The 27,182-nt window shown below is 48.8% G+C and overlaps 9 protein-coding genes across 9 annotated transcripts; 4 read left to right on the forward strand and 5 right to left on the reverse strand.

Annotated features, from left to right (window-relative positions):
* Window positions 1-1,116: 1,116 nt before the first annotated feature.
* EJ05DRAFT_505052 (uncharacterized protein) lies at window positions 1,117-1,760 on the reverse strand (the record flags this gene model as incomplete). The annotated part of the gene is made up of 2 exons (XM_033747658.1): window positions 1,117-1,351; window positions 1,405-1,760. The coding sequence occupies 2 exons, from the start codon at window positions 1,758-1,760 to the stop codon at window positions 1,117-1,119; spliced, it is 591 nt and encodes a 196-aa protein (XP_033595863.1).
* Window positions 1,761-3,253: 1,493 nt separating this feature from the next.
* Window positions 3,254-5,998, reverse strand: EJ05DRAFT_470218 (uncharacterized protein). The gene is made up of 3 exons (XM_033742935.1): window positions 5,556-5,998; window positions 3,852-5,503; window positions 3,254-3,768 (listed from the first exon to the last, which is right to left on the reverse strand). Exons 1-3 carry the CDS (start codon window positions 5,808-5,810, stop codon window positions 3,708-3,710), a joined length of 1,968 nt encoding a protein of 655 aa, XP_033595864.1. The 5' UTR covers window positions 5,811-5,998; the 3' UTR covers window positions 3,254-3,707.
* A 136-nt stretch (window positions 5,999-6,134) lies between these two features.
* On the forward strand, window positions 6,135-6,932 carry EJ05DRAFT_505054 (uncharacterized protein; the record flags this gene model as incomplete). The annotated part of the gene is made up of 5 exons (XM_033747659.1): window positions 6,135-6,141; window positions 6,188-6,366; window positions 6,412-6,454; window positions 6,505-6,731; window positions 6,783-6,932. The coding sequence occupies 5 exons, from the start codon at window positions 6,135-6,137 to the stop codon at window positions 6,930-6,932; spliced, it is 606 nt and encodes a 201-aa protein (XP_033595865.1).
* A 2,431-nt stretch (window positions 6,933-9,363) lies between these two features.
* On the reverse strand, window positions 9,364-11,147 carry EJ05DRAFT_214179 (uncharacterized protein). Its single transcript, XM_033739854.1, has 3 exons — window positions 10,104-11,147; window positions 9,544-10,055; window positions 9,364-9,489 (listed from the first exon to the last, which is right to left on the reverse strand). Exons 1-2 carry the CDS (start codon window positions 10,983-10,985, stop codon window positions 9,828-9,830), a joined length of 1,110 nt encoding a protein of 369 aa, XP_033595866.1. The 5' UTR covers window positions 10,986-11,147; the 3' UTR covers window positions 9,364-9,489; window positions 9,544-9,827.
* Window positions 11,148-13,803: 2,656 nt separating this feature from the next.
* Window positions 13,804-15,531, reverse strand: EJ05DRAFT_494895 (uncharacterized protein; the record flags this gene model as incomplete). Its single annotated transcript, XM_033746218.1, has 1 exon — window positions 13,804-15,531. One exon carries the CDS (start codon window positions 15,529-15,531, stop codon window positions 13,804-13,806), a length of 1,728 nt encoding a protein of 575 aa, XP_033595867.1.
* A 182-nt stretch (window positions 15,532-15,713) lies between these two features.
* On the forward strand, window positions 15,714-17,781 carry EJ05DRAFT_480429 (uncharacterized protein). The gene is made up of 5 exons (XM_033744866.1): window positions 15,714-15,847; window positions 15,936-15,988; window positions 16,047-16,372; window positions 16,423-16,741; window positions 16,810-17,781. Exons 3-5 carry the CDS (start codon window positions 16,189-16,191, stop codon window positions 17,504-17,506), a joined length of 1,200 nt encoding a protein of 399 aa, XP_033595868.1. The 5' UTR covers window positions 15,714-15,847; window positions 15,936-15,988; window positions 16,047-16,188; the 3' UTR covers window positions 17,507-17,781.
* A 4-nt stretch (window positions 17,782-17,785) lies between these two features.
* EJ05DRAFT_494889 (phenylalanine ammonia-lyase) lies at window positions 17,786-21,589 on the reverse strand (the record flags this gene model as incomplete). Its single annotated transcript, XM_033746217.1, has 3 exons — window positions 17,786-19,683; window positions 19,735-19,912; window positions 21,560-21,589. The coding sequence occupies 3 exons, from the start codon at window positions 21,587-21,589 to the stop codon at window positions 17,786-17,788; spliced, it is 2,106 nt and encodes a 701-aa protein (XP_033595869.1).
* Window positions 21,590-21,740: 151 nt separating this feature from the next.
* EJ05DRAFT_214240 (uncharacterized protein) lies at window positions 21,741-24,074 on the forward strand. Its single transcript, XM_033739856.1, has 2 exons — window positions 21,741-22,107; window positions 22,154-24,074. Exons 1-2 carry the CDS (start codon window positions 21,850-21,852, stop codon window positions 23,810-23,812), a joined length of 1,917 nt encoding a protein of 638 aa, XP_033595870.1. The 5' UTR covers window positions 21,741-21,849; the 3' UTR covers window positions 23,813-24,074.
* EJ05DRAFT_214241 (MFS general substrate transporter) lies at window positions 24,075-26,258 on the forward strand. The gene has a single exon (XM_033739857.1). The coding sequence runs from the start codon at window positions 24,337-24,339 to the stop codon at window positions 25,948-25,950; it is 1,614 nt and encodes a 537-aa protein (XP_033595871.1). The 5' UTR covers window positions 24,075-24,336; the 3' UTR covers window positions 25,951-26,258.
* The last annotated feature ends 924 nt before the right edge of the window (window positions 26,259-27,182 follow it).

Genomic DNA, 27,182 nt, shown 5'->3' on the forward strand with positions numbered 1-27,182 from the left:
CCGGCCGAGGTGTGGCGGGGTACCACCTAATTAGTGAATATCTGAACCTGTCATAGGTATATATGAGCACACACACTTGCGACGACTGGACTGGTGTGAAGTCTAATGAATTGATACTCCCTACCCTCCACTTTCCGCAACAATGACTCCATGACCGACCTCCTGTTCAAAGACTCAAATCTCCTGCTGAGTCCTGTCCTTTCCTAATATTTATGGCCCGATTGGGTGGTAACATTAGCCTTGCCTTGATATATAGCACTAATCTGAACACGTTCAAATGTAATCTAGTGAGGTTTGGTGGTGCTAAAAGCATCCATCAATGCACGAGAGACTGATACCCAACAGCCTCGTTGAAGATCATTGGGGTCATTCAAAAAGACATACTCGAAATAGCATAAGCACAATAGGAAACGACATGGATTGCAAGGTCTACTGTGCCAAAAGCAGGTCATGAATTCGATCAGCACGCACTGCGTTGTGGAGAACATTGATGGTATCAATGCCGTCTTGAAGCCTTCGTATAAACATGTTATCATGATCGATGCAGGACTCTCCATTCGGTGAACGAAGATCAGCGTCCATGAATGCGGACCGGATTCATGCGAGTCAGTGCGGATTATGAATGAACGCAGGGCGCTTCGGCAGTACCTTAATCGTCCGGGAAGCGCGAAGGTATAAATAGAATAACACTAAGAGAGGAATGACCTTACTAGTCTTATAAGAGGGTATCAGAAGTAAACAATGCTATATTTGGAGATCCCAATAAAATGATTGCATCCATTCACAAGCCCAGTTCTGAAAACGAAGTAGTCTATGTCCTAGTGGTGTACTATAGCAATGCCATACCTTGAATGAGGTAAGGCCAAAAAATGGCTTAGAACGCCAAGTCTCTTTGTACGTCATCAATCGTAAGAGTCGTTATACAAACATAAGTGTAAATATGAAAGGGTGGGAAAAGCATGTTCAACCCGACGCCGTCTTTGTGTGCCCAAACCAGCGACTTGTTTTATCGATTTGTCGGAGTTCAGACATCTCCTACTTCACCGAAGTGTCATGCTTGCGAATATCTTGCTGTCCTTTCAAGGACCTCGAAAGACATTGACAATGCAGACAACCTCAAATGTCATATTGGTTTGTGTGCTTGCGTTTTTGGATTTCCTCTCCGTGGTAAGCGCGGCGGTGTTCTATAAGATGGTCTTTTCGGGTGAATGGACGAATGGAACGATCACACGATCTGTGAGGGCAAGCAAAGCTCTTTCGCTTCTCGTGAACTGTGTCGGTATGACGATCAAGGTCGGCTTTGCGTCCAAATTCCGCAGTTGATGAACAGCCAGGACGTTCGCATCTCCAACTACGTTCTGTTAGCCAGGATCTTAGATCATGATGGCGTGACACCAAACTCACATTTTTTTCGACTTTTTCGGCGGCTTCGTGGTTGAAGTCCTGGAATCTTCTTCGCACTCGGATGCAGGAGGGTACAAAGACAGGTTCTGTTGTGATGAGACATGATGTAAAAGCTGGAGTGGCGGATGGATTTGCTGGTAAGCTGGACGTGCTCCATGTGGGTATACGATTTGATAATTCAGGTAAGGTTGGGATTGATAGTAGATAGGCTGGTAAGTCATTGCTTGCGACGAAGACAGCGTTGGATACTGGCCGCAATACGAGTCGTATGCACCACGTGTATGAGATGACGTTCCATATTGGACTTGATTGTACGTTTGGTTGGCGTCGAACTGTGAAATACGCTGGAATGTCATGACTGGCAAGATGATGTGGTATGGTAAAGAAGATAGCTGAGGGCTGGAGCAGTAGGGTGTAGACTGTTGGATGTTATCCGCGTACGTCTTTTCACAATCTGTCCCTTTCATAGAGTCTTGACTTTGCTGTTAAGAAGTACTCAAAGGATAATAAAGACGCTGGATGGGTTTTAGTACAGGACATGCATGGCTCTGCAACAAATAACCATACGTTGTTGTGAGAGGGATCCATGTCACTAACTTGTGTGAATGGTGGAGACAGCTTAGTATCCAATGAGCAAGGATTTGTCTGCTTGGGCCGAGCCAACGCAAGATTCATCAAATTCACTAGATTATGGTTAGCGGTGCGCCTAGATGAACCTGACTGGTGCTTACAGTGCTTATAAAATGATCCCGCTTGTCTGAATTTAGTTCATCGCATTAACATGCTTGCTGACTTGAGGAGATCATATCCTATGCCACCAAGGGCAAGGCTTTTACTTAGACCACTGTGCACTATGTGCTCGCCTTTTTGGTAATGGAGCTGTAGGATGTGGAAGACAACAATCTTATTCTTCATGGTCACAAGGCCTTCTTCCGCCTCAAGAGCTCGTCAAATAGACCACGCGGAGAATACTATAAGCGAACTACCGACACATAATAGTATTTGCCCGTTCGTGCTATGATCATGCGTTGATGAGGCTTAGAGGGCAGATCAATGAACAGACCGATGAGCCTTTGCACAGAATGTTGTATATGTAAAATACTGACCTTCGCGTGAATAGCTGGTACGGTGTACGGTACGGCTTCGTAATGAATAAAGCAGCAGAGCATGAAAGACAAAGAAGCGTATGAGATATGGATGACGTTTCTGAAGTATAGACCATGACAAAAGGGGCCATCGCCGCAGGAATGAATCATGTAAGTTATGTAGCATTGAGCTAACAATTGCCTGAAGGCTTAGTTTCGTTCAAGCTGTATTTTCTTCGAAATGAGCTATAGATGCCTGTAGTTCTTTGCAATCCTTGAGGCTCTTAGAAAGTCTGTCACGCATGCGGGCTATATTTGATGTATCGGGAATATGTGATCATGGCGGTCGAAATCAGTAATGGTCTTAGATTACAGCGAGATGGTCGAAAAGCCTAACAAAAATCTGCCTGTCCGTTAACCCAGCTTGTCGGAGAAATGACAGGACTGATTGTCTTCAAAGAGGATCGTGCATATATTTGGAGCCGTTACGCCAGACCGTGGGAACTATCAGCCACTTAGCGATCGGTAATGACAGGATTCGATTGCTCTCGATGGGTTCTATCTGGACGATGGTGGCGGCTGACCCATCCAGCCTAAAGCCGTAGTAGGACAATCAGACCAGAATACAATTCTGTCATATTTAGAAGAATTTCCTTCATCGGGTTAGTGCATGCGCTTATGGTGGAGTTGACAGATGCAGATGCATTGCATTCACTCTCTTGCAGAGAACAATCCAGCTGTGGTCCCTGCATAGTCCTATATGTGGTCGGGCAAACAAAACTCATTATACTCGTTTTGGTATAGCAGAGAACTGAAGATCCAATCAATTCTACTGCGCTGACGGAAGATATGCCTTGCAGCTTCCTTCTTTCTATTTTTAGAAACTGTGCACGGGTTTTACGATCGCTGATGTATGCTCTCCTCAGCTGCAGTATTCTGGCAATTACACCCTTGAGATGGCGATGGCGTCGCTGATTTACTTCAGCAGAGCAGGCAGTAATCCCGCATTACACCCACAGGCATTCGACCTTGAAAGATGCTTTATCATCCCTAAAGCTGTATACTGTACAATGCACGCATTATGATCTTCCAAAAATTGAGCAGTTGCCATGCATTGGCATCTTTCACAGTAATGTCTTCTTGGAGAGCTAGCTTCCATCAGAAGCACACGCACGATAACTTACACAACAACACAAAATGAGTCCTCTGCCTGGCGAACTATAGATCGTCCTCGAGGAACTTGTAGGCAAATTTAAAGTCTGCCTTTCTTCGATTCATCCTGGAGATGATTAGCATGCACGATAAGCTAGGTGCAGGTAGGAGCCGATAGTCAAATGCGTTGCAAGTAGGAGAAAAACTTACCAAGTACTCTCGTAATCGAAGAATCGATATGTTCCCTGCTCATAGTCCTCCGTGATTGACTTTGGCTCCTCATGTCTTTGGAACCAGGTCTGGTACTGCTTATGAAAGCGCCAACTCTGAGCCTTGAGAGCTTTGGCCGCAAGAAATTGTTGATATGTGCCCTGCCGATAATAGAAGGCATAGAAAAGCGTATCAGTGTCAATTTTCTGGAACAGCCTGGGATCATCGAAGATAGGTAATGGCTCCTGCGGGTAGTGTTCAGGAGTAAACGGGTAGGGATTCTGCGGCTTGTAGTGTCGTGGTCGTTCAGCGTCCACTGATTCTGGGAAAGACGCATGTGCCGCATTCAGAAGTCTTTCGTCCGTCTGCTTGGAGTCCGCATGGACCTCGGCTTTCGTGGCTTCAAATGACTCCAAGAGGTCTTGTAGGCTGGAGGGTAGAAAATAAACCGACTCTGTATCGTCTGTTCTTTGATGTGCATCTCCATTGGTCACCTTGGCCTGGCGAGTGTTTTCGGTGCCTGTACTAGGCGTTCGCTCCGTTGACATCGGCGGTTGAGTCTCACTCACGTCCACTTTCTCGGAGGCTTGTGGTATCGTGGTGAGTGACTCTGCCACAGTTTGAGCAGCACCTGTGTGGCTGAGCGCTGGAGACTTCGATGTTGTCTGTAGTGCGGCACCACCATCGACAGACGGTGTAGCGGATACTGTCGGTCGCTGTTGCGCAGGTATCGACGCTGAGATATGCGGAGAAGCTACCGAGCTTGTTCTTCTTACAGCAGCGGCAGGGAGTGGAGCCAAGCCACTCGTTGAAGACGTAGAGGTGGCATTTGGCAGTGGTGGTAGGGGTGCTATACCTACACCATTCTTGTCGCTAGCAGCCGCAGCTGCTGCAGCTGAGGCATATTTAAGGCCCTCACCAGGAGCGCGAGCTGGTATGGGGGCTGGCTTCATGCTACTAGAGGTCACACCATTTGAGGGACTAGGCAAAGATGTATGCAGTGTTGCCAGCGCTGGTAAAGGCGACTTCATTTGTGTCGATGATCTTCGTGCTGTGGAACTCGATATGTCCGTTGATGATGCCGCCTTTTGCTTGCCGACCCCTGTGCCGATAGGTTTGCTTTCCACCTCAGGTATGTCGTCTTGTATTGATTGTGCATCCTGTGAGGATACTCTGTCCATCTCGTTGTTCATACCAAAATGCTCTTCATCCTCTTGCAGATCAAGTTCATCGTAGATGCTGTCATCCTCCATGAAATCCACTTCCTGATTGTTTTCCACATAGTACTTGATCCCCTCTTCAAGCTCTTTGACCTGTTCCGTCTCCACAGTACCGTTCTCCAGCGCACGCAATACAAGTTCGAGTTTCCCATTGTGCCATTTATGCCGTTCTATCACGCGCTCCAACTCTGATATTCGATCTGCTTTCGCTGTGTCTTTCTTGCTCTTCTTGGCGCCTACCTGCAGAGTCTCCACTTCGGCCTCCCGGCTCTCGATCTGTTGATATAGCTCGTCCATCATCGCTCGTAGAAATTCTGCCATTTCTTCTTTCTCTTGTTCTTTTGGGTCTTTCTTGGCAGCCGCCGATAAGCCTTCTTTAGAATACGCCTTGGTTTTCATTTCTTTCTCTACTGCTTTAAATCGCTCCATTTGCTACACAGACGGTAAGTAGCGTGGCGTGTAGACGGAGTGTTAGACCTCTTACAGTTTCAATCAGCTTCCGGTTATCTTGTAGGGGCTTCTTGTCCTTGATATCACCCATTTGCGCCCACGTTTTGATCTGATCACGCATTCGTTGTAGCTTCTTGATCTCCTTCTTTAATTGATCTTCTAGCTTCTCTTTCTGGGCTGGATTGTTGCAGGACATAATTTTCTCGTGTATCCCTTCGAATGCCGCAACGCCCTCTGAGACCTTCTTGAACGTTCGGTCCAGCTCATTTTGAAGCTTCCTTGCGGCCATCTTGAAGCGCTGTGAGTCCCGATATCGCGGTGTGAGATTCTGCTCAGATCGTGAAGTGTCCGTCACGCGTTTGCGAGGATTTTGGGCTGGTATTCGATGCTACTGGGTGCGGCGGTAGAGGCCTATGACAATGTTTGCTAAAGCAAGATCAGATCTGTCCAGCCTCGCGACACTGAAACTGGCAAACGTGAGGTCGGAGCTGTAACGCCGAAGTTGCTGCCTGGCGCGTTTCTTTCGGTCCTTAGGCCGGTATTTCCCCACACGCGTCACGTCAAGTACTTGAGAATTTAGGCTGATGCTCACATCATATGCCCGCTATTCACGATGAAGGGTATGTTCACGGTCTTATCATACCACAGCATGTGCTGACAACTCAGCGGTGCTGCAACGTGTCAAATCTGCCTCTGTGACAGTTGATGGCCAACTGGTCTCGTCAATTGGCAAAGGTGTATTAGTACTCGCTGGTGTATCCAAAGAAGATACGATCAAAGACGCGCAGTCGTGCGCAGCAAAGCTGTTGAAATTTAAGTTGTGGGATGACGAAAATGGGGGCAGGGTATGAAAAGCCATCTGGATCCATTCTAAAGCTGATCGTCTTCAGTGGAAGAAGAATGTGACTGAGATTTCGGGTGAAGTGTTATGTGGTACGCCATGATACTACCTTCTAGAAGGCTATGAATGACCTGTCTTGGAGTTTCACAATTTACTCTCCTCGCATCCACGAAGAAAGGCAATAAGCCGGACTTTCACAAGTCTGCCAGCGGTGACCAAGCGAAAGAGTTATACACTGCATTCTTCAAAGCAGTTCAAGACCTTTATCAGTCCGAGCGAGTGAAAGATGGCATTTTTCAGGCTATGATGGATGTAGCCCTCATTAATGATGGTCCGGTAGGTTTGGAATACCGCTGCGAGGACAGTGAGGTACACTACCTCGCCTCTCGGCAAGTTCTTCTTGCTCACATCGTACGCTAGGTAACGATTGAGATCGATACGGACCCTCCCAAGCTCGACTTACCGGGAGGAGGTGGGTCCACTCAAAGCACCTCTGTTGGCTTAGATGACTTAGTTGGACAATTCCAGAAACTCCAGAGGCAGTACGACCTCACCGAACTCTTGGCGTGAGCGAGACAACTGTTTCAGTACCTTCATCATGAAGCGTAAGCAACATCAGCTAAATTCATCCAGCTTCGGAGCGATGAAACTTGATAGTTTCCTTTCCGGGTGAGACAGCTGGCGACATCACACGAGCGTGGTAGCTGGCATTCACAGATATCTTGGTAAAAGGGCAGCTCTATCCCGCGACCGACCGACAGCCGTCGAGAATTAAGACAATCACAACATCGGATTCCTGTACAAGAGTTGAATGAGGAACTCTGGGGTCAATCACTGAAGGCGCTTGCATCCAGCCCAAATGACTCCACAAAATCCGTCCAGTGGCTCTAGCGATGCATCTTTAATAGACATCTAATCAATATGAGACCTGCCATTTGGAGAGCCCTAACCCCCTGCGCTTTTTGAGAAACTCGTGACTCTACCTTGCAGTCACACTATACGTGGAAGATATTAGCCACCAGAAGGCTTACCAGAAGCTCTGTCTATCATCTGTATAAGACAGATGGCGCTAGAAGTACCAATGTTAAGTTTAGAGGTGCGCCCGCAGGTATTCGCACGTCCATTGAAGAGTGCATGGTGGTCGCCAACGATGGACCCCTATACCTGGAGTATCCTGTATGACTTTGGCTGTCTTTGAGACTGTCTTGGTCTGTGTTCCCTGATGTAACTCGATCGTTGCGTCTATTGAGCCATTGCCATGTTGGTGATCTATAAGGATTCCAAAATGATAGCTGTCAGGACGGAATAGAGACAGTCAGGTCGTTGGCGCCTGTCGGTAGGCCAGATGCAGAATCAAGGTTGATTTCTTGTGCAGATGATATCTAGTTTCTCTTCTCCCCCATCACTAAGCATGTACGACATATTGCCATATGACGAAGTCTCCAGGACGCCGTCTCTCATTTGTTGAAGAGGATCCTGTTGCGATGAATTCAGGAATTCATTGTCTCATCACTCAATGTACCATCGTTTTGCAACCTTTCGAGCTGCCTAATTCGCCCGCTTGAGGTCTTTCTGACAAGGTAATCAGCGTACCAGCTTGCGAGCGGTGCTAAGGTATGCCACAACTAAGTTCTCATCAAATTCGATCATTAGCCCTAAACTTTAGTGGTTCCTAGCTCAGTCGAGCATCGTTACCCTAAGCATTGAGGCTATTGTCTCGACGTAATCACTGAGTGCGATCACTGAACTCTGTGGGATCCGAGTACTGTTTCACAAGATTCACCAAACCGTCCGCAGGAGGCCTATACTTACACACGTGCTGTAGCCCTTCGAACATCATGTCTGATGAAGGTGATAATTCGAACTTGCCCAAGTCGAAGCGAGATAGTCGACAGCCGACAACGATCAATAAGTGACACTAGGTCGAACAGATCCACCAATGCGGGTCTCGTATACTCTCTAGTCATTGAATTATTACTTTGAGCTCTTTTCCATCTCGCGAGCTTTGTTATGCCAACAACTCAAAGTCGCATCGATCATGGCCATACCATACATAGTCTATACTATTAGCGCAACCGTGAATTTACACATTGTCCCATGGTGTTTTCCAGATTACATATTAGACACCATCGGATCTAAACATGCTAGAATAACTCATGAGGCCAAATCAGGGTAATCAGTAATCTACTAATCTGGACTGTATTTAGGAAGCGCCCAATGCCCAGCTTGTTAAGGTTACTTAGTGAAGGACACCATGCCTAGGCGTTGCTTTCTTCGTCTATCAAAACGAATAAGGGAAGATCTACGCAGAAAGAATTTGGAGTGCAATATAAGCAACCTTAGCGGTCTACAAAAACGCAAAACATTCAACAGTAGGTATTCGCTAGTAGTCACCCACCTTACTACTAATCTACCCCTAACCAGCTTAAATAGGCGGGAGCGAACGGGACCGCTTGCTTTCTGGTTGGTATGGCCGAATGTGCTAGAACTGATGTAACGATTCATTATAATCGTACACAATTAATGGTAATATTGCTAAGGACTTCCTTCACTCGTCCAAACCGGAATGATAAGGTCGCTTCCCTTGATTTATCATATAGTCTAAATCTATAACTTAGAAGCGTCGTTCTAAAAATATTAGTATAAGTACCTATCTAGCATGTTAGTACTAGACGTTAGTAATTATTCTTATAGAAGGACACAGGCTAGATGTAATAATATACTCCACTCTCTATTCTTATGAATTCAAATAGTACTAGTAATAGATCTTACTAGACACGCATATATAGAGCTATAGATACGGCCTTCTATAATAGCTATAATATATATAATAGTAGTAATTACTAGGTAATATTATTTTTTCTACTTCTTTGTTAATCTTTACTAATAGTAATAGATTTAGATTTCTTTCTCTATACTAGTACTTACTAATAGTATTCTATAGAAACATTAAGATTTCTCTACCTTACTAGCTAAAGAGTTACTAATCTAATAATAATAGCTTAGATATTAAGAGTACTTAGGCTTCTATAGAGATGTACATTTTCTTACTAATTTTTAGTAATCTATACTAATTCTTACTAATTTTAGCATGCTTATTTTTTCACTGGCGCGCCTGGGTAAGGATCTACCAAGATTAGATTAGTAAAGCGCTTCAAGGCCTATACATTGATTAACTTACCCGATGAGCCTGCGCTAAGGTTAAGCCGAGCCACGACGACTCTAAGGTTATACAGACACCTTGGGAGATTGGTTCCCTCCACAGGGGTTAAATCCCGAAAGTGGTCACCTTTAGTGGACAAGGCACACTCAACGGCATTCTGATAGATCTCCTCGAGCGTTATGTTATACTTCGTATATAATTTGTCTGATCTTTCTGGCGCAATGGGTTTGAAATGAACGGCGCCCTCGGCGTTACATACTTCATGTATTTCCCCGATTCTGAGACAATGCTGTATGACGATGTCAGTAAAAGGCATGAGTATACACGTTGCAACAAACATTATAGTACTCCGGCCATCCAGGTCTAGGATGTTTGGTGGTAACATTCATCCAGCGCCCTTCTGCATAATGATGGCAGATTGCCTCATCTGTCACGGCAGGTTCTTCCCCCTTTTCATTAAGCTTCCAATGAGTTTCTACAAAGATACCCATACCGTATTGGCTCAAAGCCTGTCCAACTATGGCCTTTTGCTGTAGACTTTCAGTATTGCAAACCTCTTGTCGATGCGAAGAACATACCAAGTTTCTACCAAAGATTTTTACCGTTTCCTCAGCTCGGACACTTGTCGTTGCCTTATCTTGAATCCAGTTACTGCTCGAGAATATCATTGCTATACGCTGCGCATCATGATTCCAATTGCCTTCCTCTGGCAGAAGCTTGTCCAGGGGGGTCTGCGGCACGTCTATGCCCTTAAATATGGCAGACATAGCTGACCTTATGTCTTGGTTCTGCTCTTGCCATATTTGACGCAGGTAATGTTTTATCTCGGCTGCTGGGAATTCCTTGGAAGTCTTCTCGTTGAGCATGTCCAAGCTCCTCGCCGTCCCAAAAGCAGCCATCGCTAGGGAAAAGATTGTGTCTGCGGGAAAGTCCAGTTTAACCGCATAGATGAAAAACAGCAAGTTGTTCACGATAGACAAGGCGAGCGGTTGCTTGTACTCTTTAGGCTTGAGATCTTGCATGATAGAGTCAAGTTCGAGACCCTCCTGGCCGAACAGTGTATCTATGAGCGTCCCAACCAGCGCATGAAAAGAATACATGCTAGCCGCCGCCATTCTTATGAAGTAAACCTCAGGAGGGGTGAAGTCCGTACAACGTAGGCTTGGGAAAGGACATACGTCCTGGGCAGGATATTGATCGCAATGTAAGCTCGATGATCCTTGGGAACCTCCAGCGGTTGTCGCAAGGTCCATATTGTGCAGCCAGTCTACCGGCCCATTCTTGCGCAAGAAAGCCTCCAGGAAGGCGGATGCATTTGATTTCGTCCAAATGTCTGGGTCGTTTTCAGAGATAGCACATTTTTCGGTTGCGTTAGTGGACGGCCACTGCTCTGCTCGAGTGACGTGCGCATCGATTGCGATTGAGGATATGAGAAACGTTAACAGAATATTACAAAGCATCCCGAAGAGCAGCCAAAAGCGATGACATAGGCATTGGCTAGTGATGTCCACGAGTTACTGAAAAGAGGGAGAGCCAGATGTTAACATCGGGTCTAGATCACGTATATATACGCATGCTTGTGTGTATTGTCACATTGATATGCAGCGTTCCCCATGTTCGCTCGGGCATGTGATGGGTGCATCATCAACGGCTTACGCTATGAGGAAATATGGCCTCATCCCTGACGTTTCATGGAAGCCCCCACTATCGTAGTCTGTAATTAGAAGCACAGGCACAAGCATGCACCTCCCCACGCCATCGATCATGCTAATAGAACTGACTCTTGACTGAGAATGGATGATTCGTGACATATACACTTGCAGCCACCCCTTTAAGTCATAGGTCTTATCCTCCTTCCTATCATCCTTATTTTATGTCTACTACCAGTCGAGATGATGGCCAGTTTATAAGCTACATTGTCAATTGAAACCTAGTATAACATGGTTCATATATTGTACTGCTGTAAACAAATATTGATGCGTTTACGAACTATAAAGACATTCATAATACTGTGCTGTAAGATGCAACCGTCCGGTCCTAGCTGTCAGCCTTACAATGCTTAGCCCATTATGCCATGCGGGTAATATACCGGCAAGGCTGAGTCTGTTTGAGCGCTAGATGTAACCCTCTCTCAGATTGGTGACTTGCGTTCTCTAAACTGAGCACCGAGTACGACATTGTCGTACTGAGTGGCGTCAGAGCCATGGATGTGCCTACAGGACACATACAACACCGCGCTGAGAACGGCATCGTCATAACAAATACTTTCAAACCAAGTGTGCGGTCTTTCCAATGCATACAACTTTCTGCCGTACTATTACCCTATCTCTCATAACCAAGATGGACAAGATTCCATCGTCTTCTCCGCCCATCTCCCATTCAGAGTTTACAAGCTTTGCCAAGAGTGTGCATTACCATACCCACCCGAATGACATTCCGGCCCCATGGGGTTGCATCTACAAGAGCGTTCGTTGCACGACAGCTTATCTTTTCCCCTGCAAGCCACGAATCATATCGACGACATATCACGCCTAAGGGCTGGGCTATGGTATGCGAATATGGATGTCACTCTTCTGTGGCATCGCTGAGAACTCGACTCAAGTCAAGCTTGGTTTCAATGGTTTCAATGGACTCGAGTCAGCAGCTCGACGTTGTTTCCTGCTCCTATTTCGCCACTATCGCCTCTGCGCTTCGCTGTGCCCACGGCAGATCGATTTGGGGCGTATGAGCCCATATCTACTCATGCGTTCATGGTTTGTGGTCTGTCAAACGCCTGTATGCTCACGGTTGTGAAGGTGCTCGTTGCTCGCAGGTCGACGCGACGGTTGGCGGGCCACCGACACATATCACTACCAGCGTGTGCTTTTATGTGGTATGTCAAATAATACTTGGTTCTACGTCTCCACGGTCCCACGAGGAAGCGCGGGAGCTATCTTATCAGCTAATGTACTATGTATCCCTATATCTGAACTTAGCTTGTTTCATACACTTCGTGTCTATTTTCTAACTCTATATCTAGTTCTGTTACTAGCTTTTGTATTTTAAGCTTATTATTAGAGTTAGGCCCTGGATTGGAAACAGATAATTTAAAGATGCCTAGCCCGGCTGTTCACAATAATCACGAGCGAAAGCTTAGGGAGTTGCTGTTGTGCTCTTGTGCCACACACGCGCACGTACCACAAGCTACACTGACAACGCAACGACACATGATTGGTCAGGAGCCTAATGCTTCCCATTTGTTAAGCTCGTTCAGGCGTAGCTTTACTCTTGGCAGGGGTAACATGAAACTCTGCTGCCACGTCGTTCTTCCAGACTTCCACGTCCAGGTCCGCGTCGACGGCCAGGTCCACGGACACACGTTATTTCAAACGACTCCATTGTCATTAGCCACATCTTCGATGCCCTTTCATAGCAGCCTGAGGTATCTATCCTCACTTGTGCCCTTTTCGCTGCCTTTGTTCCGAGCTCTTGGAGCACCTCACACGTCTTCTAATCTTAGGCATGGCACGCACCTGCACCTCATGCCTGCAATGACTATCCAGGAAATCCCGTAGCCTAGCGCGGCGATCGCGCAGTGTCGCGAGCGTATTGGATATGTATGAATTGCATCATACTCCATGATCACAGCACTTTTGGCATTGAGCGATTGATAGGCCGGGTATCTGATGCTCACGTCTACAAGGGCAAGAGTCATGGGCACGCCGATAGCTGTAATTACCTCTTGTGTTTGACAGAGGTCCGCCCAAGTCCTTCAAATGGGGTGTGGATCGTGTTATCTAGGAATCAGACGATGACGACCGGGTTCCTGGGTGTCGCAGTAGAAACAACGTGGACCCACGTGAGTCAGGTATCACAGCAGCAGTCGCGTGGTCATGGGCCTCTTATGAATTGATTGTTTGATGTGTTCCTGGTAATGTTTCAGGCAGCCCAGTACGTTGTGGCTCTATCACTATCGACGTCATATGATCAGCTCCTTCGATTGTATCGCAATGCACGTCTCACGATATTCCTGGGTGTCTCGCATCCCTCAGACTCGTGAATGACGCACGGTGCATTTCATCGCAATGATCTTGCGAATCACGTCATCATCGAAGCCTTAGGCTACAATGTGTCTTCCGAGTGGCCTTTCGGGTTTGGCACCACCATTAGTTGCTCAATCGTTCCTAACGAGACCTATAAGCTTCGATATATCAAGAGCCCATCGGTAACAAGCTTTGTCATTTGCCTTTCCGATTCCGTCCATGTCGGGCAGCGCTCTCTCTCGTGAGTACTACGTCTTCAACCTCCGGATATCAGTTGTGGATAAAAGTCGTACGCCAAGACTTCAGGACCCTCCCATTGCTCACCATACGGGTTCGTCGACGTGCCGGCGAAGAATTCGTTATGCGCTTGTTGCAGCACGTCTAGCCACGACGATGGCTCAGGCTGTTTTGCCCACTGGTTGTGGATGTGGTAGGCGTATGAGCCCCGATAGAAATTTTGCATAGTGCGATTGCTTGGTGCAAATCGATCACGGGTCGCGTCGTAGTTGGCTACGATGCCTACATTGCGGAGAGCAGTTTTCAGATCGGACACTGAGCTACTGCGATCGGCCAAGATGGATGCAAGAATAGCGAGAGAGCTCCCTTCTTGGACTGAGTCAAGTTTGGTCTTTACGTTCTGTGGGCGGGAAAGATCGAGGGTCTTCAATGGCGCGCCCTCGAACGCGGACCATTCAGCGTCAAACTTTTGCGCTCGAAACGCATCGTCTATCCAGGTGAGGCAAGGTACAGTGCACTGGCCTTCATATCCTTCAAATATTGTCCAAACAGGATCGAAGGCTGCATCGTTGAGCTTGAGGAACTCCTTGTCACGACCATCGGTGAGAGCCATCTTTCCAACTACCCGTGGGTGGAACATTGATCCCATCCGCACAGCACCTAGTAGGAAGTAGGTCGACAGACGTGACTGAGGACTTAGCGACATTACGGCCGTGTTATAGTCCCCTGGTGCGACCGCAGTGCCCCATCTTTCGGCCCAAGTGTGGTTTTTAGGAAGCAGAAGCGGCCTTAAATCGCGCAACAGTAGCATATCAATATCGAGATACACGCCTCCGTGCATGTGAAGCATAATGAATCGCACCGCGTCAGACAGCGCGGCCGGCTCGAAGGGCATGAGCTTAGGATCGATATCAACTCCAGGAAGGTCGAAAGGATGTTCATCAGGAGGTAGCGGCACCCAGGACGGGAACTTCCACGGCTCGACACGTAGATCCCCTCTCTCGACCAGTGGGAGGAATCTTGCGAAGATTGGATGACTCAATGTATCTCTGACAGCGTTTGGATTACTATCCGCATCAAACCACAGCCATAGCTGCGAACAGGGGATGTTCTGAGTGAACAAATAACTTTTGATGAAGGCCTCCACGCGCCATGTCACACTTCCCGACCAGTATGTGTGGTATGGTATTACGGGCCCATGGCATGCTCCGCGGGAGGTGCTTGTGGGGGCCTGGTACTCTGGGTATTGCTGCATTGTGTTGTGATTGCCATCAGCGTTATCATATTCGGCATGTTGAGGATTCTGTGCGCTCGCTCGTAGAGTGATATCCGGGAGGCTGTAGTAAGAACTTTCGCCCTCTGCCAGAAGCTTCATACAGCTTGCAATATCTCTTATCTTTTCGTTCTGGACATAGCTTCCCCGACAGGTTTCGACGATAAGTTGTATGTCGGCTTCGGTATCGACGTCGGGTCGAGGTCCTAGGTAGTCAGGGCGATTCTCGACGCTGTGAGTAGGTCGATTGAATACATTGGCAGCGGGGTTAATCTGCATGGACCGGAGAGGATACGCCGCCGACGTGTTTACCAACAGCAAGAGCTCTGCTGGAGTGCTAGGGACATAATGTCTAGCGTCGCCTCTGTACCATGCTGCGAGTATCCAGACGACCCGGATGAGGAGCTCTGTGACAAGAATATTTCTCAGGATTTCGAAAACCTTGTATGCCTGAGGAGGTAGGTTGCGTTTCATCGCAGAGTCAGAAACCAGCGTGTCTGCACACATTAAAGGAACGCGTGCAGAGAAGAAGCGAGAGAGCAGGATGGCTGAGGGCCCGAATGAGCGTGTCCGTAATGAACGTGCTGATTAATGCGCCTCCGTTGGTTGCCTAAATTATATTTTTCTTAGTGCTCATCCAGCATACCCAGACGCTCATAACATGTATATGGGTATTCCTATATGCTACAAAATTATCATGTAGCCCTATTCCATCGAGAGTAAAGAGTTTATTGAAAGAAAGTAAGATGGTCTATATGAAAAACATAGAGTATTACTACCGAGGAAACATGTCCGTCTTCTCTTTCTTAGCCTCTACAATAGACTTGATAAAGAACAAAATACTTATGAGCTAGATATGACTAACTATCTCATCTTAGATAGTATAGACAATATACTGTATCAAGGTTTCATTCAGAGATGTAAGTAGAATTAGTGGTAGAGTTGTGCCAAGAGCATAAACGGGTGCCAAGAGTGACAGGATCTAGCACGTGTCCGTATCGCCATCGCCCCCGAATTCACGATCACTTGGGACTGGCATCAATCTGAACACGCCGATTCTCTCACAGTCATCGGAGTCTATGTATCCATGTACAAATCCGTGAAGTTGCATGGTCACAGATAGATAGAGGCATGTCCCCTCATCACTCCTCCCTGGCAGGCCTTCTCCATCGTGTGACCTCCGTTTTAGCTTCTGTCGGCTCGGGAAACCTGAAGGCTCAATCATTTGCTGCACAAGCTGTTGCGGCGGTATTGGCCTGGATCCTGATATACGCTGGATACTGGCTCACTTTCTTGAATCAATATGTTCTTGCGAGTATGTGATGTTTTCCGGGCCTTTCGGAGAGACTTCTAACTCGTACGCAGCTGGTCGTTTCAAATTTCCATACCCTCTTGCCGCAACCTTGATACAGCTCACGGTGTCAGCCGCCCTGTATACAACTCTGCTTGCCATAAGTCGACTCTGGCGCCCCGATTCAAGTGATCGCTATCAGCCGTTATCTTCGTGGAATCAACATGATGGTGCTGCTTCCATCGGTAGTGTTCTCGAAGAGTCTCGACAGAGACACTCGAAAGGGCCCACGCCCGCAGTCATCATACAACGAATCCACTCTTGGGGAAAGCAGTATATAATGCTGGCCCTCGTGCTGTGTGCGAAGCTCTACTTCTCGAATTGTTCATTGGCGTAGGTCGACCTGACCAGCTACATGGCCATGGTCTGAAGGGCATACTATAGCTGCTAACACGATTCAGATATTCCGACGCCCACAACTACGAACTCGCTGAGATCATCGCGGCTTCTCTCCTAATGACATACACCATCGCTCACGCCAATGACGAACTATCTTCCCTTAGCATCACTACGTTTCTAATCGCTACCATGAACGCCTTTTTCGCTGACATCAAACCCAACATTCGCCTCCCATGGGAGGTCATATTGTCATTGGTATTTTCATGTCTTCTCTCTGCCGCCTTTCCCGCAATCCTCATACGAGCGTATGGATTCCACGCGGAGCCTGCCACAACATGGTCTCAACGTTCTGAAGACGGAGATCTTGCTCCTGCGCTGAACCATGTTTCGTTGACTGAACGACTTCGCATTTCACTTGAACTACTACGCAACGCCGTTTTACTGTCGCTGCTACTTGTCTTGACACTGTTCATTGTAACAGGCGAGATATTATCTGTCTGGCGGAACTACTACTTCCTCGGCGATCAATCCTTTATCCTGATAATGGCTGCTAGTGGTGGCCTCACGGCGCTGACGATCTGTTCAACCCTTCTCCTTGTACAGGCTACGAGCCCATTATTTGTGGTTTTTGTGCCAGTAATGAAGATTTTGTGGCGGCTTTGGTGGTACGACAGTAAGCTCGATGGTATGAGCCACATTCGGGTTGTTGTGGGTGGGTTGGCCGGGCTCTGGTTTTCTGGGAGCGGCTCATGGCCATGAAGCGGTGAGCACATGTCACGCAAACACGAACACCAATCTTGCTCCCGCCAACTCGAACACAGCGTTTATTGATCAACGGTGACCTGATGTCGTGGTTTGGTGAAACAAGAAACAAGAGATAGTCTTGGCATTATCAGCAGATCTCAAACGATGCATGAAACGTTGCTGTGAGATCCGCTATGGCTCGAGAAAGCTACGTTCAGGACCGCTAAGGCATAAAAACGGAGACCGACGTAACTCTAAACCTATCATTAATCTAAGCTTCTACTGCGTCTACCATCACTCGAGCATCATGTGATGTGCCCTAAGTGCTCGCTGATACAGCGCTACCATTGGTCTTGGGTGCACTCTCCTCAAGTCCCATAATGACACCATCAACCTCCCGTCCCTAACAGCCCCATGTATGAGTGCGACCCAACTCCCAATCGTCCTCTTCTTCCTCCCGTCAATAACGTTCTGATCCACATCGAATACGCCAGGATGCTCCACCAAACCACGATGCAGTGGCACGCCAAGCACACCACGGACAAACTCGTAGCAAGCCTTCGATGCCTTACCTAGATACGCAGCTGTTGTGGGCGCGCTGAAGAACGCGTCACGATGAGAAACGTAACGCGCGAGCAATGCAGCACCGAGCTCTTCGCGGAAGCGCTGCGTGTCCGAGAGAGAAACAGGGCAGGCCTGCGACGCGAGATGTGCAGTGAGCACAGGGACCAGTGCAGCGGCAGTTGCGTCGCAGCGCTCACGAGCATCGAGTGTCGCACTTGCGTACCAAGTCGCAGCGAGCGTCTTTACGAGCTCGGCGTGTAGCTCGTTTGAGACGGCATCGGCCAGAGCAGGCGTCTGGGTGATGAGTCCTCGCAAGGAGGTATTGAAAGAGGCGAGGAAAGAAGCGTGGAGGACGCGCAGGTCGAGGGCCTGGCATGTGGTGTAGAACATGCTGGCGCACATCAGTTGCATGACCTCGACGGCCTGCATGGTGTAGCGCGAAGTCAAAAGAGCGAGCGAGTTGATGGCTTGGTTGTGCATCTCGGCTGACTGCACATGGCTGGAAACAGGATTTGCGAGGAAGCCGAGCTCGGATTGGTACGCAGCCATGTTGACATCGATACCCTTGAGACAGAAAGACAGGCTGGGGTCGTCAGCGGCAAGATTTGGCGGGAGGCCATTGTTGAGTGTGTTGTTGATTATCTCGGTGGCTTGAGCAAAGACGAGCTTTCCGAGCATCTGGAGACAGGAGCGCGTCTTTTCGGATGCGAGGGTGACGGCGGCGGCTTGGAAGTTGGCACCGCTATAGATTTCGGAGCGCTCTGAGTCAACTATTGGATTGTCGGAAGTGGAATTCAGCTCTGTTGTGATCTGAACTGAGGCCGAAAGGAGGTCTTCCAGTACAGGGGACATCCATTGCGGGGCGCTGCGGAGGGCATATCGCTCCTGAGCGAGGCCCGTCTTGAAGCGGTCTTTGTCTCCTGACAGACCGACAACGAGCTTGGAGCCGGCAAGAAACGACCGAAAATTGCATGCGGCTTCAATCTGGCCACTGTGTGGTCGAACGTCGGCTATGAATGGGTGTGTCCATTCGACATTGGCTGCAAGGGACTCGGACGCCATTGCCGTCAAGACCTGAGAGACGACGGCGAGATTGTTCGCTTCATATACGGCTAAGCTGGCTACCGCAGCAGAGGCTGCCGTTCCATTGATTAGACCGAGCCCTTCCTTTGGACCTAGGATGACTGGTTCCAGGTTCAATCTTCGGAGAGCATCGTCTGCGGAGGTAGTCAGACCACCATATGCACTCCCCATCCGGACATGAGTATCTGGACAACCCATGATGGCGCTGGCAACGTAGGACATAGGCATTAGATCCCCAGATGCCGATACAGACCCACGGAGGGGAACAAGCGGCGTGCAATCGTTCTGGATCAGCTGGATCACCCTTTCGGCGACCGGCATGGACACTGCTGAATGGCCTCTGATGTTCGTATTTGCACGAATGAGCATAGCTGCCTTCATCCAGACACTAGGCATTACATTGCTACCATATTCATCATGGATTTTGCCAGCGATATCTGACTCGGTTACGACTGCCGAAGTTGTGTGCTGAATCAGGGCTCGCTGTAAGGCAAGAAGGTCTGTCGTTCGAACATCAGCTGATCCCCCGAAGCCGGTGTTTACACCTATGTTCCCAGTCAGCCGATCTAGCCTTTAGGTTGGAGACAAGAATGTACCATAAAGATAAGCACCATCAGAGAGATATGACATCAGCGTTTCAACGCTTTCGTTCACCTGGGCCAGCACATCGGGCCGTTTATCGATGGTAGGCGTACAACGATGTCGTGAAACTGCCACTACACTGGCAATGTCCAAAGAACGACCATCAATGCTAAGCTCTCCCTGAGCAATGAGCTGCTGTAACTTCGTCTAAGCTCTTTTTGTTTGCTCTGCGTGTGGTCGAGGCCGCGCAAACGAGTCTAGTATAGGCATCTGTGACTTCTGGATGTCTATATCTGGCACGCCTTCAACGCCTTCAGCAGTCACCATGGCGAGGTTTATTTTGCGAGAGCAGAGTGTGTCTTGCCGTCTGGTAGATGGGAGATGAGTCGAGTCTGCAGTTCTCGGGGTGCAGCCAGATTACTTAACATATCACCAGTCGCCCATTTCCTCACATCCATGTTAATTCAATAGGGTGATGAGCGGTGGCACCATGTGTTCCTCCGAAACTGTTGAGGATACGTACATATTGCACTAGGTGCTTGCCCAACGTCCACAACTATTCAGCTCGTCAGGCGGATGTGAGCACATTATCCTTGTTGAAAGGTTGACAGTAGAGTAGCACTAAGACTGGGACTTCATGGTCAAGGGCATCTATCGCAATTTAGGCTGTTGATTCGATGAGGTTCTAGCACGGGGAGGGCTGCGAAAGGAACGACGAAGAAGTACTAAGTACACCTCCATGTTTATGGAGGACGACCGGTAGGGATCAAGAAGGTTTCGTCACGCGCTAAAGCAGGCTGTACTTCATATAGCCTCATACTATAGTATTCGATGTAATACTTATCCAAATAAGGGATGCTCTCCCTAATAGGTTATTCCGTATGCTCTTAGCCGAGTTGCTCCGCTCGTGCTAGGGAGTTCAGGGTAGAGATGATATATATACTAATGTTTATGAGATTCTCAAGATTCTCTACTCTAGGGCCTAGATTCGAAGTCATTTTGATTTCAGTCATGTTAGTAGACTGAGCGTCAGAAAAGCCTCTCAACCGACAGAGTTATGACAAAGAGTTATATATCATGCGTATCAGGATATGTATAGAAAACTAACTCTAAATTACAGTTATAGCCGAAATAAGGATGAGGTATATAAGACGGATCGATTTCGGCGAAATAGGTGCCCCTTCCATGGATCTATAGACCCTCTTTTGTACCTAGTTATCTCCTGTTGTTATAGTATACTCTTCATACTTCTCTGTTTTCTCGTTCTATACGCCTATTCTTTAGTATATTGACGAGGGACGGATTCTATAACATACATATAGTCTTGGCGTGTATATTGGGAAATGGGTTTTACGGACTTAATCTAATAAACCTCTGTAGGACCTATGGATCTACTACTTTGAGACAGGGCCCTTTAGCGGCGTGCAATGGTGTGTGACGATGCGCAACGATGTGCAACGATGCGTGACGATGCGTGACGATGTGTGATGACGTGTAACGACATACTTTAACTTCAGAGAGAAGGTCCGTTTAAGCAAGATCATGGGGTCAGTCTAAGTAGATACTGGTAGAGATTCTGTGATGATATGATTAGTCACCAGCTCAACCCACGTTTGGTGTTTCGATAGCTTCCTCAACAGTGATAGAACTACTATGCTTCCTCTGGACTTCTACTCAACATTCACACAGGCAGTCAGGAGACCCATGCCTAATTAATGAACACGCCATGCAGATATCCGAGCACGCTGATACTGTTACCAAGTGTCTTCCTCCCGTCGGGATCTTTGCTGAAATGTCACGACATGTCGCATCGAGTCTTAGGACGTTATTCCATCGTACCAACGGCGGAAACATTTCTGCTACTCTCATTGTGCTACGAAACACCAAAAATCGACAAACGCGATGCGTGATGTCTATTCGACCGCTGATGGCACGAACGTCCGGTCGGATTATCGCCAATGACCATGATCCAGCGCGATGAACATGCAGCTGTTAGTTTCGTCGCACAAAGTCAGGTCTATGACGGCTACTCTGTTAAGCTTCTCTTGTCTTCCAGTGGACGATGACGATGTTTAGTCTCTCTCCAAGTCTGGGAGAATCTTCGAATCGAGTTCGCTTTCGGGAGAAGGATGTCTTGGGCAATGGAGATCGAAACGCCAACATATACAGACCTCGTAGTCATAGGAGCAGGTCCTGCGGGACTTATGGCCGCATGCTGGGCTGCGCGTTACCATGTCAACGTTCGAATTCTCGATGACAAGCCCGAGCGTGTCCTTACTGGACATGCAGATGGCCTGACCTGCCGGACGCTTGAGATCTTTGACAGCTTCGGTATTGCGCATGAGGTCTGCAGCGAAGCATCCGTTGATGTTCAGATGCGATACTGGGTGGGAATAATTATCGTTTTCTGGGACGTGCTGCTGATTTTCGCAGAGACCGAATGGAGTAGGTGGTCTGGAGCGATTCCAGTCCCTCATATCACAAAAGCCAGGCGTAAGCCGGTTTCAGCAGTGTCTGCTGAGTCAGGGGCGGATCGAAGAGCTCCTGGAACGAGTCTGCGCAGAGGGCGGAGTGCTTGTGGAGCGAAACATGGAGACGCTCGAACTGGGACCGATTGAGGAAGACGAGAGCTGCAAATATCCGATCGAGGTGAAGATCAGGCGCAAGGTCAATCCAGGCACACCGTCGGAGCAGGAACCAGCCGTCGATGCCAACGACTCTATTGATGACCATGGCATAAAAGTAATCAGATGCAAGTATCTTATTGGAGCTGATGGTGCGCATAGCTGGACTCGCCGACAGCTTGGGATTGCTGCTACAGGAGCGTCTACAGACGAATGCTGGGGCGTGATTGATTTGGTCCCTCTGACCAACTTTCCAGACATTCGACAGAGCTGCGTTATCAGTTCGCTCCATGGCAACATTCATGTCGTCCCGCGAGAAAGACAATTGGTACGACTCTATATTCAGCTTGAATCAGCAACGCCGGGTGAGCGCCTAGACAGGAGCAAGATCACTGCCGAAATGTTGATATCTACCACGAAAAAGATCCTGCATCCGTATACCTTCGAATACGCTTCGATCGATTGGTTTACTGTCTACCAAGTTGGCCAGAGGATAGCGGACAAATTCAGCGCAGCTGAGAGGGTGTTTCTCGTAGGCGATGCTGTCCATACACACTCACCGAAGATAGGACAAGGGATGAACGTGAGCCTTCAGGACGCGTACAATCTCTCTTGGAAGATCTGTTCAGTCATCAAAGGCATCCTCAAGTCGAGCTCACTTGCAAGCTACGAGACCGAGAGACGTCCAGTAGCAGAAGAACTCATTGATGTTGATCGAGAGACAGTCAGTTTCTACTGCTCCAGAGGCGCCATTGACCGTGGTGGACTGCAAGAATTTCGCAATAAGCACTACCGCTTCCTCAGTGGAGTTGCGGTCGACTACTCTGGGAGTGAGATGATCTCACCAAAGCACGTTTCTCTGCCGAGATTCGATGATGAACCTTCCACAGAAGCTTGTGAATCATTGGTCGAGGAACGATTTAGTCACATATGTCTTGGACAACGCCTTCCATCATATCGTGTGGTGAAGCATGCGAATGCAGAACCTACGTCTGTTGGAAGTCTTTTGAGTTCAAACGGTCGCTGGAAGCTTCTAATCTTTACTGGTGACTTGCGCGTAGAGGCACAAGCAGTCCGGTTCAACAACGTCAGCAAAGCAATCTCAGCCACCTCTTGTTCAATCCGTCAACGGTCTGCGCTTGACATGGGATGTCAAGCTAGCGTTGATATCTTCGCGATAATGGCATGCCCTCGCGACTCGGTGCCGCTGCTGAGTCTGCCGGAAATCTACCACCCATGGAACGAGAGCACTGGGTGGGAGTATGATACTGTCTACACTGACGAACCGGACGTGTATGGAGTGTGCGAGGATGCATATGGCCGATATGGCATCGATCGCACCCGGGGCTGTCTCGTGCTATGCAGGCCGGACCAGCATGTCGCCTACTGCGGTGAACTCGAGCACACGGCAGGATTGGAGCTGTTCTGTTCGCGCATTTTCATGGAGACAAGGAGTGAATGTGATTGATCCCGTGTAGTGCACTAGGCGTGGCGTGCCTCTGTGAGTCAGGATTAGTGACAAAGCTTCAAAACCACACTACCTACACTGTTGCCTGCCCGGCCATTGATGCGTCATCCATATATGTAGCCTATTTGCTTCTTTACAAAGTCACACCAACGGCATTGCGACCTATCAATTTCCCTCAAGCTCGTACAACCGGAAGAAAGCCAGAGGTGCCTGGTGGCGTTCATATCGCTATATCCGTTGATAGATGCAACCACGACCCCACATGGATGCACACGGATCCTTAACCCGCCACGTCTTTTTTTCCACCAGAACATCAGAAACGCACTCACTTCATCGACATCGTATCTCACCTTTTCATTCAGTGATTCCGGGTTGGATGTGAATGTGCCAGATGCTACTCGAGCCCATTTTTTACCTGCCTGACCTCTGCCACCTTTTCTGTAACTCAGGCTGCACCAACTCGACGGCGAATCTCGGTTTTTTAGCAAAGACAACTGCATCGCACCCTCGAGAATACAGTCCATATGGCGACAGATGGCTCGACCGAACGCAGGCCGCTTCTTGAAGCTCAGAGGCCTTCAGCATCATCCACAACCACGGCCTCTGGTGTGGCAGAGCAAGACGAGCTCAGCGGCGCGCAGTTGTATCTCACACTATTCTTTCCATACCTAGGCCAGCTTCTCCTCGCCATGGACGCAACCATCACGACCACTGTGTCTGCGACAATCGCTTCAGATTTCTCCTCATTGGCCATTGTCTCATGGCTAGGCTCATCTTACCTCGTGGCCACAGCTGCTACGCAACCTGTCTCTGGGGGACTCTCCGACCGCTTTGGACGTCGGAGTAGCCTGATAGTCTCCATCATCGCGTTCGGCGTGGGGAACTTGATGTGTGGGTATGCGGAGTCTACTAGCGTCATGGTCGCTGGGCGGGTGGTTGCAGGTGCTGGAGGCGGTGCAATGAGCAGCATTACTCAATTCATCACGAGCGACATTCTTCCACTGAGGAAACGGCCATTGTGGCAGGGCATTGGGAATGTCGTCTGGGCCGCCGGAATCGGACTTGGTGGAGTTGTCGGCGGTGCGATCAACGACTGGATCGGATGGCGATGGGCGTTCCTGGGCCTCACGCCCTTGACGTTGCTGATCCTGCTCGGGTCTATCTTGACTCTTCCGTCCAAGATGGACAAAACACAGGGAGTCAATCTGCATCTCGACTATCCTGGAGCCATACTACTCTCAACTTCACTTGTTCTGCTGATACTCGGCCTCAACCTGCTGGAAGGAGGCCAGGCCGACATTGCTCCATTGGCACTTCTCGGCATAGCGGCAGTCCTTTTGCTCTTCTTCATCGTCTTCGAATTCCAATATGCCACGGAACAGATCATACCAATACAGCTTCTGGGCAATCGCAGCATTGCTGGAGTCTGTATGTCCGGCTTCTTCGTCTCTGCGTCAATGTACACGTTACTTTTCTACGTTCCGCTACTGATACAGGTCCGCGGTTTCACAACGAGTGAAGTGGGCATCCAGTTTCTGGGCGAGGTAGCTGGTGCGTCAATTGGGTCGTTTGCTACTGGAGCGACCATGCGGGCTATTGGAGGCTACGGCCTGCTCAAACCGCTGGTATACCTTGTCTTTGTCGCAGCTCCCCTCCTCTTTTTCCTCAGTACTCTGGACTGGCCCATCTGGACGACTGTGGTGTCACTGATTGCCATGGGTAGTGGTTTCGGGAGTGTTTTGACAGTCATTGTGACGGGCTTGCTGGCGGTCACAGAGCAGCGCATCCAGGCGCCAGTCACGGGAATGCTGTACGCCTTTCGACAGGCAGGGTCATCCAGTGGTCTTGCGGTTGCAGGCATCCTTTTCAGAGTTCTGGTCACGAAAGAGCTTGGCACTGGCGCGACAGTCGATAACATCGGTCGACTGTGTCATCGAAAGGGCGAGCTTGTGCAACATCGACCGGAGATCTGCGTGGCATATGGACGTGCACTGCACTGGACGTTTCTGTATTCCTTTATCTTGAGTGTGATTGCATTTGTCACTGGTATGATGCTTCGCAACGTGTCTCTGGACCGAGAAGAGACGAAGAATCAGATTGAGAGAGCTCTGCCTACCGACGGGGATTCAGCACCGTAGCTGGACCGGCAATTAACAAAGGCGCGATATTGCCACCAACTACGAAGCTTGACGGAAGCCTGGAGCCTCACATGCCATCAAACTTCTGCCAGGGCGGCAAGCAGTTCGTGCGTTGCTCGCTCGAAATATCTGAGGACTAGCTGCGTCTCGACTGAAGATTGCCCATAACAGGTCCTGCAGAAACCCTCCTGCAGTCCCAAAACCCCAGCCATTCTCCCTATCTGTCTCAACACTCTGCATTCCCGTCGTCTCCAAAGCCAGATCCCACATCCCCCACGTCGATGATCAGGCCTTTTACCCGAGCGCCTGCTGGATCGGTTCTCTGCGCCGGCCAGATCAAGCCCAAAGCACGAGCCACCTACCTATCGTGGTGATCTCCCGGGAGCATGGCGGCAGGGTATATCCGCTTTCATGCGTGAGCAGGGACCCATGGTTGATGCCCCTGTATACGGTCTATCATCATGTGCATGCGGGGTACCTGTGGCATACCGAGCAGGGTTGGGGGATAGTTTGCAGTGTGCGAGGAGGAACACGAGGCATCGGAAGACTTCACATGTTTTAGAGTAATAGTAGCCCGTAAGAATAATCACAGGACAGACAGGACTGTGCAAGGTGGATGATAATCAGAAATCTCCGCAGTCTCGACACTTTCATACCGCCGCAAGGGAGGAGGGGTGTAGTGCATGTTCCCCCCAAACCCCCCTGTCCCACCACCGAACATGGGAATATATACTCCAAGCCTTATAGCACGACAATGCGCCCAATGCAGCAATCGCGCTTCTAGAAGTGCGCTTGTCGTAATTATTTCGAGTTCTTTTCCAGGGGCGGTCGCCGATGGCATAAGATAGATACGCCGTATCGTATCGTATCGTTTCAGGCATTCATTCCCATGTGCCGAAACTGCTTCTCCCTCGCCGCAACAAACCTTGCCCCGCGAAAGATATGCATGCAGCTCTTGCCCACCCTGTTTCCTGCTCTAGAACACACCATGCGCGAAATGCGGAGGCGATTTGCCCTTGCGGAATGTGAGGGGGGTCCGGAAAGGTCCGCCCGCCCCCTTGAACGACATGATTGCCCATCGAATCCCACCAGATACATATTCAGAGGTTGGGCCGTGCGCCTCGAGAGGGAAGAAGGAGAAGAAGAAGAAGAAGAAGAAGAAGAAGAAGAAGAAGAAGAAGAAGAAGAAGAAGAAGAAGAAGAAGAAGAAGAAGAAGAAGAAGAAGAAGAAG

The sequence above is a fragment of the Pseudovirgaria hyperparasitica genome (genome assembly GCF_010093815.1).
Source record: "Pseudovirgaria hyperparasitica strain CBS 121739 unplaced genomic scaffold EJ05scaffold_20, whole genome shotgun sequence".
NCBI lineage: Eukaryota > Fungi > Ascomycota > Dothideomycetes > Acrospermales > Acrospermaceae > Pseudovirgaria > Pseudovirgaria hyperparasitica.